General features: G+C 37.0%; 4 protein-coding genes across 4 annotated transcripts; 2 read left to right on the top strand and 2 right to left on the bottom strand.

Annotated features, from left to right (window-relative positions):
• On the bottom strand, positions 1-2,590 carry LOC111691805. Its single transcript, XM_023455168.1, has 2 exons — positions 1,045-2,590; positions 1-257 (listed from the first exon to the last, which is right to left on the bottom strand). The coding sequence occupies exons 1-2, from the start codon at positions 2,588-2,590 to the stop codon at positions 1-3; spliced, it is 1,803 nt and encodes a 600-aa protein (XP_023310936.1).
• A 3,684-nt stretch (positions 2,591-6,274) lies between these two features.
• LOC108917892 (myosin light chain alkali) lies at positions 6,275-10,380 on the top strand. The gene is made up of 7 exons (XM_018724704.1): positions 6,275-6,446; positions 7,557-7,584; positions 8,645-8,785; positions 8,844-9,011; positions 9,107-9,193; positions 9,520-9,573; positions 10,118-10,380. The coding sequence occupies exons 1-6, from the start codon at positions 6,444-6,446 to the stop codon at positions 9,543-9,545; spliced, it is 453 nt and encodes a 150-aa protein (XP_018580220.1). The 5' UTR covers positions 6,275-6,443; the 3' UTR covers positions 9,546-9,573; positions 10,118-10,380.
• On the bottom strand, positions 10,115-11,393 carry LOC108917891. Its single transcript, XM_018724703.1, has 2 exons — positions 11,295-11,393; positions 10,115-11,106 (listed from the first exon to the last, which is right to left on the bottom strand). Exon 2 carries the CDS (start codon positions 11,094-11,096, stop codon positions 10,509-10,511), a length of 588 nt encoding a protein of 195 aa, XP_018580219.1. The 5' UTR covers positions 11,097-11,106; positions 11,295-11,393; the 3' UTR covers positions 10,115-10,508.
• An 80-nt stretch (positions 11,394-11,473) lies between these two features.
• Positions 11,474-12,697, top strand: LOC108917810 (INO80 complex subunit B). Its single transcript, XM_018724570.1, has 3 exons — positions 11,474-11,541; positions 11,603-12,015; positions 12,066-12,697. Exons 1-3 carry the CDS (start codon positions 11,538-11,540, stop codon positions 12,459-12,461), a joined length of 813 nt encoding a protein of 270 aa, XP_018580086.1. The 5' UTR covers positions 11,474-11,537; the 3' UTR covers positions 12,462-12,697.
• Positions 12,698-12,734: the final 37 nt, after the last annotated feature.

The raw sequence follows: 12,734 nt of genomic DNA, 5'->3' as shown, positions 1-12,734 counted from the left end.
TTACTTCGTATCGTTTCTCTTTTTGGAATTATGCCTATAGCTGCCGAACCCTACCAGAAGTTCTTCTAGTTCAGCGATGGTATACTCGATCTCGACGGTTTTGTTGTTCCTCAAATTCTTCCTGTCTGGCATCTGGATGGTGACTTTGTCATCCCTGTTTTGCCCGTTCATCTTCGCCTGGATCCAGACGCTGTGCCACAGTTTCAACTTGTCAGATTCCTTGGTGTTGGACAACGTCTCCCTGAACTCTGTTTTATCTACAAAAAAATGTAATTTAGGAGATCTGAATTTCCTACCAAGATTTTAAGAACAATAACAAAAAATAGGAAACACTACAGTCCGTGCAATATTCGCTGAGACAGAATTCCATTATCACTTCATTCAACATTTCTTTGAATGCTAAATTTTACAATAGACAATTTTTTGTGAACTATGCACTACGGGTGGTACTAGAATAGCTTTTACTGATGATAAGTTAATTTCGTGAATGTCAAGTTGTCTTTTAATTGTGTCAAAAAAAATATATTAAATAAATATTTTCCTATTTTCTGGCAGATTTCAAAAGCTTGTTCACATCATTGGCAATAAAACTGAAATGGAAATCACAGCATCACATAACACTTTCTCTACATTTATACATTGAATGTACTTTATTAAGTGATAAGAACTCGCTTGTATAATTTACAACCAAATTATTATAATACGAACAATATTATCGGGGTAGGAATCAATTTCGCCAAGTTATAATCTGTCTCTTTCTTAAAAGAATTGTTTTCTAGCCAAATATATAAGGGGACCATTTATTATTTCTCTTGGAACATTTCCAAGTATGCAATTTCCTTCAAACACGAATAGTTATAAATCACCAAGTTTTTTTTAAACACGGCAGGTAGAAAAGAGAACATAATGAAGGTACGTAAAAAACATACCAAGGTAATCAATTATTGTTTAAAAATACTACTAATTTGTATATTTACTGGAGATATTTGCAAAAATAATTTGTTGCAGTTGTGTACCACTGTAAAATTTTCTAAGACTACTTACAAACGTCATTCAGCTTCCTATCTTCAGGACATCTGAAGGAGTCCAAGGACGAGTCCAATTTGAAGGAAACCTGCGACTCCTCCTGCCACTTCCGCATCCGCGGATTCAAGTAGGACACATTCAACGACTCCTCGTACCCGCAGTCCTGTTTGCTCTGCAAATACCTCCTAACCTTCTCGCAGCTCCTGCACTTCTTCGGTTTGAACATAATAGACCCCGAAACGTTATTATTCACAAGAGGACAATTCTTGCAGACGTTAGTAGGCAAGTCACGTACCGGTTCTTCAACCTGAAGCTTCTGGGGCGCTTCTACGCTGCCAGCGATTGCCCTCTCCGTAACCTTCAGTTTGGAAGGAACGGATCTGGGTTTCTTCAGGTTATGCAAGGTCTCCTCCAAAAGCATCACGATTTTATTCTTCAGGTCTATCCCGGGCTTCAGTATCTCCTCCCCCCACCTCCAGAAGTTATCCGTGGTTTGTTGGTACTTGTCGGTGCAATCGAACGTGGTGGTGGTTGGTAGGAACTCGTCGATATCGACTTTGCTGGGCTTTTGTCCCAGCAACACTGGATGAATGCAGTACTTTTCTCTAGCTTTATATTCTTTAGTTTCTTTACTCTTAGGGCGTGTGCTAGGACTATCATAGCTTGCGTAATTGGTAATTTTGCTTAAATGATTCACTAATTTCGTGATGATTCTCTTGAAGTAGTCCCTGGGAACGGATTTTTCTTCTTGGATGGATAAGCGTTCTTCTAGCTGTCGAATTTTCGTTGAAAGCTGTTTGAAGTAATATTCGCAGTCGGTGTGGTCGTCGGGGTAGTTCTTAAAGTTCACGAACTTCTTCCTCTTGTTATCTTTTTTGTTATTGGAAAGAAGTTCCCTGGGATCGTGCAGATTTTCGGTGATGAACGGTTTCTTTTGCGAATCTGTTAAAACGCCGATTATGGCGCAGTTCTTGCACAGACAAGGCTTGTCTGGTTTTTCGTTTTGGTCGAACTTGTTCCTGTTCTTGCAGGTGAAAATAGATCTTATGTCGCTGTAGGTTTTTGGTGTGGTGTAGATGTGCTGTACGCGTTCGTCGCCCTTTTTACCGGGTTTGTGTTTGTAGGCGTAAACCGGGTCCGAATTCGTGTCGTCTGTAGTGCTGATCCTCTGCCTGTCCACCTTGGGCGGGCCTGTGACTTTCTTGACGTATTTCTTCTTCACGTAGTCTCCCGAAGATTTGGGATCTTCTGCTGAGAGGATTTTATCTATGAGCTTTTGCTTGTCTTGTTTTTCCAGTTCCATAGAAGCGATGAGTTTCCTCACTTCCTCACCGCTAAGGGTGGCTTTCTGGGAGTAGTATAATTGGTCTAGGTCCTTGGGTTTGATGACCGTAACGTCTAGTAGTGCTGACACGCATTTTTCCGGCGAGGTTATGATTTCTCTCACCTCATCGTCCATTTCAACCTCAAGGCAAAGTTCCACGTCTTTCTTGGGGAATTTTTCACGTTGCGTTTCATTATTTCTTACATCTTTTCCTGAATATTTGTATTTACTTTGTAACATGTTTGAGATCTATACGCGGAATCATCGTGGTTTCATTATTTATCAAACAACTCTCAATTTTGTAGGTATTTTAAACTTCAAACTGTCAGAATTTTGCTCGTGACTGGAAAAACAACTGAGCTTTTGGATTTTCAACAACATTTTGACATTTATTTTTACTGTCACCTTTAAAAATAATTAAAAAAGAATGTCCTGTGAAGTCCTAGAGAAAATAGGTGAGTCAATTTAACCCAGAGATAAGCCCAGGTGTGAGATATTTTTTATCAGGTACCGGTGACTGTGAAAGCAAATTACATTGCAAGAGTGACCTGGCCCAAATCGTAGCCTCAGAACTGGTCGCTGAAATTCTAGACAACGCGTTAGACATCGTCGAGGAGTGCGAGCACGAAAAATCCGCCAAAGTAGTTGGAGACATCCTGGAAAATTTGGCTAACAAATTCCAGGAGATGAACATTTCCGAAGACAACAAAAACTCGTTGAAGTTATCTTGCGACAGAGACGGAAGTTGCTTGTCCATGAAAGGAGTGGGCGACCAACTAGAAGGCGAGGGAGAAGTAGTCCAAGGAGAACCCTCCACCAACAAATACGCGCCGGTTGAAAAAAAGAACAGGTTAACCGATTTGGTGAAGAACTCCAAGCACGTCCTGGCGAAGCTCATTTTAAGCGAACGCAGAGATACTTTCGAGGTGAAGAACGAAAAAGTGGTGCGAGTAGTTGACTTGGACAGCGGCGAGCCTTCTTTTAAAGTCAGAAGGAACGTCATCCCCGAAAGCATACCGCTGCCAAAATGCGACTCCCGCGAAATCGTGGGGGGGACCATCGTGGAGGAGACCATGGACGAAATCCAGCTCTACGCGTCTGAAGGTAAATGCGAGGGGAAGGGAGACGTCTACAAGAAGACCATGACGTTTCCCATGGCTTCCGGATCGGGGAAAAACCTGAGCCTGGCGGCTCGTTGTCGTACTTTAAAGTTCCCGGTGGAATTGAAGAAGAAAAAGTGGAACCTCGGTTCCAAAATCATCAACTACATTCGTAAGCATAAAAAGGAAGACGTAAATGATGGCGTTGAAATTCAGCCGAAGACCGAGACCGACTAGTGGCATGTTTTCTTGTTTTCACATTGTAAATTTTTGTATTTGCCTTTATAAATATAAAATTTATGTGGCGCTTGTTGGAAAGGATGTTCCTAAGTCACTAGTTTGAAGCGTTCTTATTATTTTTTTAAGATACAGCTAGTGTAGTTCCACATTAAATATTAAAAGTCAGGAATATATACAGGGTGGCCAAATGAAAACGAAACAAAGTAATTTTCAGGAACTGCGTCAAGATTGTAGAAAAACGCTCAGACCCGTCGATTTTAGATTAAAGGGGGGCATTCTTTGCTGGTATTTTTGACTCGGCCACTTTCACCTCCAAGCAAGGGTAAGCATCACCCCAAAATATTTAAACGGCATTGGGGGTTGAGTAATATTTCTTTTGAAAGCTCTTACAATTCTCTTTACAACAGACTTTAAATTTTATAATTCCGCCCAATACTTATTAAGAATTTTGATTTTAAAGTTGAAACTTATGTACAAACAATTAGTAACGGTAAAAATGTCAGTCATTCGAGTTAAGTACGCCAATGGTATAAATTTAGTATTTCTTGCGTTACATTGGTTTTTGGCGATTTGTTATCACTTTCGTAAAAAAAAACACAATTGTAAAAAACAGAAATGAATGCTATACACACACAATGAACGTAAAATTAGTGGATTCCAAATTATTTTCTAGTATTATTTGGAAGCGTTGGTTGGTAGTTTATTTAATTGTGTTTTTGAAAATTAAACACTATGGTTTATTCCATTGCGGAAAGGGTAGATATCATTTCGCTTTACTTTATGAACAATAAATGTGCGAATAGAACAGCTCAGCTATTTAATGAACAACATCAAGATCGACATGTCAGGAGGAAGTATGTTCTAGAGTTAGTAAAAAAATTTCAAGAGACAGGGAACGTAGCCAATAAAAAACGAGAAATTGAAAAACCTATAGTTAATAAAGCTAGTGAAGTTGCAGTTTTGGGACAAGTTCATCTTGATCCTACATTAAGTACGAGGCAGCTGGCATCTGCGTCTGGGATCAATCGAACTAGCATACAAACCATTTTGAAGAAGAATAAATTCCATCCATACAAAATACATTTAGTCCAGGAACTTCATGAGGATGATTATGACCGCCGTTTGCAATTTTGCGAAATAATGAGTGAGCGAGCAGGGAACGATCCACAGTTCCTTTTTAACATCTGTTTTTCTGATGAATGCAGTTTTTTCTTGAACGGGACGGTAAATCGTCACAATTGCCGCTATTGGTCCGATTCAAACCCAAGAGTTTTTCACGAGGTGCATACACAGCAACCGGAAAAATTAAATGTATGGGCTGGAATTTTCGGTGACCGGCTGGTGGGTCCTTTTTTTCTACCTGGTAATTTGACTGGCCAAATGTATTTGCAATTACTGGAAGACGCTATTGACCCTGCCTTGACTGATATTATTGAAAATGTTCCAGAGTATGATGAAGATCATTTGATTTTTCAACAGGACGGTGCTCCTCCGCATTATGCGTTAATTGTCCGTCAGTATTTGGACCAACGTTTTCTACGGAATTGGATTGGGAGAAGAGGCAGCATTGAGTGGCCTCCACGATCACCGGATTTATCGCCCCTTGATTTCTTTTTGTGGGGATACCTAAAAAGTAAAATCTATAAAACACAGCCAGCGTCGCTGGAAGATTTGCGTCAAAGAATCGTCGACGAATGCCGTCGAATCACTCCGGAAATGCTTCGGAATGTGCGCGAACGTTTCGAACAAAATCTTTATTCTTGTATGGAAGCGGGCGGTCATCAGTTTGAACATTTAATCAACTAAGTAGTAAGTAAGCAACTAAACATAATTTAAATTTTAAAATGTAAATTTTTTTCAAAGTATTGGGCGGAATTATAAAATTTAAAGTCTGTTGTAAAGAGAATTGTAAGAGCTTTCAAAAGAAATATTACTCAACCCCCAATGCCATTTAAATATTTTGGGGTGATGCTTACCCTTGCTTGGGGGTGAAAGTGGCGGAGTCAAAAATACCAGCAAAGAATGTCCCCCTTTAATCTAAAATCGACGGGTCTGAGCGTTCTTCTACAATCTTGACGCAGTTCCTGAAAATGGCTCTGTTTCGTTTTCATTTGACCACCCTGTATATCTATTGACTGTAGAACAAAAAAATTCCTTCTGCCGGCCCTGACACAGTAGTAAGGAGCAGCAAATGGAGAAGTCGTTTTACGATGAAGCAGTAGGGTAATCAGAATTAGAAGCGCGTTGGAAATTCGTCCGAAAATTTTACCGTCTGGGCAATCTCCCCGAATATTGTATTACTATTTTTCAAATTCTCATTGAAGTCGTCGGTTTGTTGACTTGGCTGGCACGGGACGGCTCTGAATTCCATTCTGTTACAAGGTAGAATAATATTAGTCACTGTGAGCGTACGTAACATTATTACCAAAAAAGCTGTCGAAACGAAACTCGCGCGCGTTCTAAATTCATTAGTCCACCTCCACCCCCACCACCCGTCGCTGTAATTATAGAAACCCGTGGAAAACAGTTGAAAACGGCAAACCAGCGCGTCCAAAGCACACTCGGCGCGTAAGACAAGAATTCAGACGGGGGCGACGTTGCCGGAGTTCTAGTTTCAGCCCGGGGGTTTCAGTTTCAGGCGGCCGGAGAACCACAGCGCCATCTAGACTTATAAAACTTCCGACCCGTCTTTCTCTTTGCTCCACTTCTGGTCAAATCTTACTAGAAGGCAAGTTAGCAGTACTACATACACAATGGTAAGTACGGTAAACATAAGCGCACGCTATTTTGCAAGTGCTTTACCTTTTTCGGAATGGACTCGATGCCGAAGCTGAAAATCCGCGAGCCGGCCTACGCCAGGGCTTTCAGATACTGGAGGCAGAAGATTTACAAAGCTAAAATAGTATTGATCTTTTTTTCTTCTAACACTCTTTGCATATTATATTAAATGATTCTCTTTCAGGGTGATTTTTTCCAAAGTTTCCGATATAGGTATTTGCATTTGTGGGATTATATTGTGAAGTGTCTATGTAGTTTTCTCTATATGTGCTTTGTAGGGATGTGCAGTGGCGGACAAGTTAAACGAACGTTTTTTTTACGAATTTTTGGAGAAGTGTTTAGTGATCAAGCCAGTGAGCAACTCGATCAAAATTTCTAAAACTGAAGGATAATTGTACATTAATAAAAGTTATTTTGTAATATCCTCATCGCTAGAATGTGAAAGTTACCGATTTCTCAAAAAAGACTCAAGAATTGAAACTTGAAAAAAAGTTATGATGTAATATGCATTTCCAATTTTTGATAAATTTTTTTTCTTTCAAGAAATGTACAATAACAATTTGTTTAAGAATATTACCTACAAAAAAATTTGTTAAGGAATTATTATAAATTTAATTTATAGTAACATTGATTGATTTAAATTTAATGTAGCGTCAGTTTTAACTTGCCTTGCACTGCATTGTCATATTTAACCAATTTTAAAAATATGTACAAGTATGATCTATGTCCTAATCCTGTGCCGTCTTTTTTCTTTTTTTTTTTTTGTGGTAAATAATACCTGTGTAGTAGATAATTGGTGTTTTAAGTACAAATAGATCTGTATTTAATACATCTAATAATGTATATGTCGATTTGTTAAAGTAAAGGCGAATAACAAAAAAAAGCTGAATTTCTTTTGAAATGTTTTTTTTTCACCACTCTTTTGAAACTGAATTCACGTAATTTGCTTACACAATGTAGGAAAAGTTTTTTTTGTTACGATCCTGTGAAATTGAGAGAACAACGCTAATTGAAACAGTCAGTTTTTCTCTCAAGCCCGTCTAAGTTACATCAAAATTTTTCTAATTCCTGTTTAATTCGTTTTTCAGGCTGATCTTAGTGCCAGAGACGTCGAAAGTAAGTAAAAATCTATTTTAGTTTAACTGGTTTTTGAAGATATGCAATACTATCCTCTAAAATTAAGCGGGATCATATATGGGATGGAATCGGGGCTACAACAGTTCGAACGGGTCTATATTTAACACAGATTTATACTGGACGGAAATAGAATATTCAGTTACGGGTCGTCATAATAGTCACCCATTTAAAAAAAAAGAATAGCTCCAGTTTTATTTTATTTCATTGCAATTTTCCTATAATTTAATCAGTATGTTTAAGGGTTAATTAATTGATATTTATAGTCGAGTATATTTATATATTTTTATTAGACTACCTCCTGTACAGGTCCCAACATTTTTTTAAGAAGTTGGCTCAGTCTCATCAAAAATAAATTTTGACTTATTGTAAGACTTTCCAAATTAGTTCCTTTTCGTGTACATTTCAAACTTATTTGAAAATATTTAGATAATACAAAAATAAATTAATTTTCTTCGCAAATAAGCAGCATGATACATTTTCGTCTTTATTCCAAATAACTGACATATTTTCATTTTGGGTCTCATTTCTGCTTTTTTTGCTTTATTGCATTACTTAATATAATCCGCGGTCGGTCTTCGGAAAAGGACTTTGTAGTTTCAAGCCGACTTTTGAAACTACTCGAAATTATATTATACAGGATGATTCACAAATGGTGACCAAAAATTAAACCAATATGCCACCGATACCCTGTATCTACACCACTGGAGCATCTAAATTTTACGAAAAGTCTTCAGATTTTGGACAATGTTTACATAAATACATGTGCCCAATTCCAAATTATTTGACTTACTAGTTTTTAAATTATTTTAAAAAATTAAAAATATTTTTGAAGGTAAATACCCTGTATCTATTTAACGAAGCGTCCTTGATAAAAACTTATAGGAAAGACCCCTACAATTCACCAAACAATACGAGCTTTCATTTTTGGTCGCCGTTTGTGAATCACCCTGTATTATGTGACTAGAAAGGCAGGCAAGTCCGCTCATGCGGGCTGCCTCTCCCGTATCATCGTTTTTTACACCGGATCTTCCGTTTCCAGGGGCCAACTTCGTCTTTTCCATCTACGACTTCGAAGGAAATGGCACAGTCGACGCTGTTAACCTTGGGGACATGCTCCGCGCCCTTAACCTCAACCCCACACTCGCCACAATCGAGAAACTGGGTGGTACCAAAAAGAAGAGTAAGTTAACGGTCTGTTTGCCGTCCAGCAACAATTCTATGAATGTATTTGCTTGCAGACGAAAAGAAACTTAAAGTAGATGAATTCCTTCCTATCTTCAGCCAAGTGAAAAAAGACAAAGAACAGGGTAACTTCGACGACTTCTTGGAATGTTTGAAATTGTACGACAAAGAAGAGAATGGTAAAATGATGGCTGCTGAACTTGCTCACACACTTCTCTCCCTTGGTGAGTAAGGCGATGGTTTCGTATGGTAAAATCCCAGAATTTTTTGTCGCTTTTTTTAAATTAAATAATGTTATCGAATATATTCAATATTTCAGGCGAAAGGCTGTCAGATCCTGAAACTGAAGAAGTCCTTGCTGACTGTATGGACAAAGAGGATGACGATGGTTTCATCCCTTACGAACGTAAGTTATTACTTTTGTTTTTAAAGCAAAAAAAAAAATCATAAATATCATTTTCAAAATTACACTTTTTGAAATGCCTCAAAATGTGTAAGTTTGTGATTACAAACATTTCCAAAAATGTTTTATTTATATAATACATAAAACCAGATTAACTATAGTATACGATAAATACAGAAACCCCTTTTTTAAAAAATCTTTGATATATATTTTTTGCAATTTTTACTTTTTGTAAATGAAATCCTCCTATTTCAGAGGTAACTGTATATATGTATGTACTAGGTCGGTAGTATCACTTATGTAAATGATGTTTTCTTGGCAATTTGCAGCATTCCTCAAAAAATTGATGGCGTAAGAAGTTATATTTAGTTTTTTATTTTTAAGTAAGTAGATATTTTTAGTTAGCTCGCCATCTACGTAGCAGCTCCGCCTAACAGCTCACGCTTTCGCAGCTTCCGAGAATAATTCCGCAATTTTCCAGCTTCTTGCAAAAGAAATTAATACGAGCATTTTTTGTTTTTAGAAACACTTTACAATTAATTAAATATTCTATATTTTTTAACAACAGTTTACAATTATTAAGTATTATTTCACTGTTGTGTTGGTCTAATATCTAAAAACTTGCTTTTTATCCCGACGAAATAGCTCCGCCCAAAGGTGCGCCGTCGTCCAGTCTCTTTTCCCGTTCCCGCCACTGTGTATTTTTTAAAATGTTCACCTGCTGTAGCTTATACAAAATTTTATAATCCATTTAAAATATTTTACTAACTTTACTTATGTTTTCTTCAGTCACTAAACACATGAACATTTTGTTAGAACCGTTATTTTGCAAAACAGGTGTTCGTTTACATACGCATAATTTCAAATCTTGCTTTTTATTTTTGTATAAGCGAAATTCGATATGTAATTGATCTCTTTCTTCTGTAGTTACCTGAACATATGCTGTTAAGGACAATTAACGGCTTTTCCAACAAACAACATTCGAACACCAGAAGTCAACATTGAAGAACATCAACATTTAATGTTTGGGCACTACCGACAACAACCGGAACACAGTGTATTTATTTTATTTTACCGTTAATTCTGTAAAAAATTAAAATCTTTCGTTTATTATTGTATATTATTGTCATAAATAAATAAAATGTAAAACACCACAAGCTAAACTTATTGACAGATTATCAGAAAATATACTTTAACTTTTTATTTCGTCTGTCTGAATACATACCCCTTAGAAGATCTTTTTTTATGATACATGACAAGGTACAATAAAAAAACTGGTAAAAAATTATTACGTTATTTATTATTTATAAACACAGATTTATTCGATAGTACTGTTAGATACCGTCGATAAGTAATCACTTGGCACATATTTCCGCATCTCCAATAACATTTGTATGTATTTATTAGCGACAATTTTTACTTCTCTTCTAAAAAACTTAACAATGAATATCGGCACGGAATTTTTTAATTCTAAGAAACCAAATACTGAAATCAGTTCATTTTCCTCTGGAATGCTATCAGCTACGTAGAAATCCAGCGGGAACACCACTTTATCGTCAGAGTGTTTTTGTAGGTAGTGTCCCTTGCTACTGCTGAATAAATGTACGCCTATTAAGTGTATGTTGTTATTTTTGGGGAAACATTCTAAAGAGTACCTCAAAACTTCCTCCAGGTGATGATATACGAACGGATTATTATATCCAAATGTGCCCGATTTGGTCATTTGTATTTGGCAATCAGAATCGTAATTTTGGTCAAGAATTATTTTATCTTCCACCTTATTTTTTGTTTCACAAAGTTTTTCCTTCGTTGTTATCGTAGATGTTCCGGGCACGTCACTGTCTTCAAGGTTAATAGGTTTTCCGGCGTTATATTCTTGAGGTTCAAACATATCCACATCCGACATATTCAGTTACCTAAAAAAAAATACGTTCAAATTGTGCTTTTAATCTAATGACAATATTAGGTAAATCCGAACCGATTAGATAAGTTTTGAAATATATGACGTAACAACTGATAAACTTATGGATGATAACACCTATTCTACTCTATCAACCTTGGTATTTAGTATCTAAAAGCAGCAACAATTTTTAGGTTAACTTACCTCAGGCTCAAATCTTCGAGTAATTAAATAATAACTATTTAATGCAATAACTTAGATAATACTTAATCTACCTAATAATCATTAAAAAACATGAAATTAGTATAAAACTCAACTTTAAGTGTAATTTTTTTTTGAGAAAAATTATACAAATTTGGCATCACTGTTTTCCCCAGTCGCTTTGACAAGCCAATCAAATTACAACATAACCTCACTTTAAATTTTGGGCATAGATTGGATTAAATTATGGGTAAGTAAAGTGTCAAGATTACAAATATAAAAATACTCATATGTGTTCTTTCACATTAAAGATCAAGATGAATCCTCACCAAAGAAATCGAAAAAGAGCAAACAGAAAAAAACAAAAACTACCCTCTCTGAAGATGGGTCTTCATCGAACGATTTGGTCATTGCCGATGAACCTGTAGTCGTCACTCCAAAAGCAAAATCTTTACCTATCAACAAACCTACTCTCAGTACACCCAACTCTAGCAGCAGCAACAAGAAGCGAAAAAAACGAGACAGTGCCTCAAGCGATGAAGAGAGGTGGTTAACCGCTATAGAATCGGGGAAGCTGGAAGACGTAGATGACGAACTGAAGAAAATTAAGCCTAAAGATCCTGCCTTGATGACAGCTAGGCAAAGAGCTATGTACGATAGAGGGGTGGAAGGAAATTCGTCCTCTACTACCCCAACCCTTATGTCGTTACCCACAGGGTATAAGGTGAGAATTTATTTCACTATAATTCAGTATGAATTTACTTTTTTTTTTAGGAGAAAGTTATGACTGCAGAGGCGATCCAAAAGGCAGCGATAAAGTCCCTGAAACGTAAACAACTAGCCGACGAGAAACGTGAGAAAGACAAGAAGAAGACGATGGAAAGGCTCCTCAAGAAGCAAGACTCAAAAGCCGCGAAACAGGCGAAATTGAAAGTGACAAAGTCTGCGGTGCCCTCTATCGTTTATAGACAGAACCAAGACATGACGTTATTGTCTTTTCCTGAGGAGTACGATTACCCGCTGAAACCCCAGGTCGCTCCGAAACCAGCCAAAGCAAAATATTGCAGTATGGGTTGCGGTAATATTAAGAAGTACTCATGCGCGCAAACGGGGGCGCCGCTATGTAGTCTAACGTGTTATAAGAAAAATATAGCCAGTATGATCATCTAAGAACGTTTTCTCGAAAATGTGAGGGAAAAGGGAGACGAGAGAAAAGACGTGGCGAAATTCCTAAGAGAATGAAAGTTCCAGGGAAGATGAGAATCCCAAGAAAATATTTGTTCTTCGTATGTAAATTAAAGGGATATGCATCATTAATGAACAATATATGTTGTATACTAAGTGTTGAAACAATTTATTAGTTATAGAAAAAGAAATAAGGAACTTAATAAAAAACTTGGAAACTTTTACTTTTTTTATTCAACAATAATTTATTAGTTATGT

This window comes from Anoplophora glabripennis, unplaced genomic scaffold, assembly GCF_000390285.2.
Source record: "Anoplophora glabripennis isolate ALB-LARVAE unplaced genomic scaffold, Agla_2.0 scaffold17, whole genome shotgun sequence".
Lineage (NCBI taxonomy): Eukaryota > Metazoa > Arthropoda > Insecta > Coleoptera > Cerambycidae > Anoplophora > Anoplophora glabripennis.
This window is presented reverse-complemented; position numbering and strand designations above follow the sequence as displayed.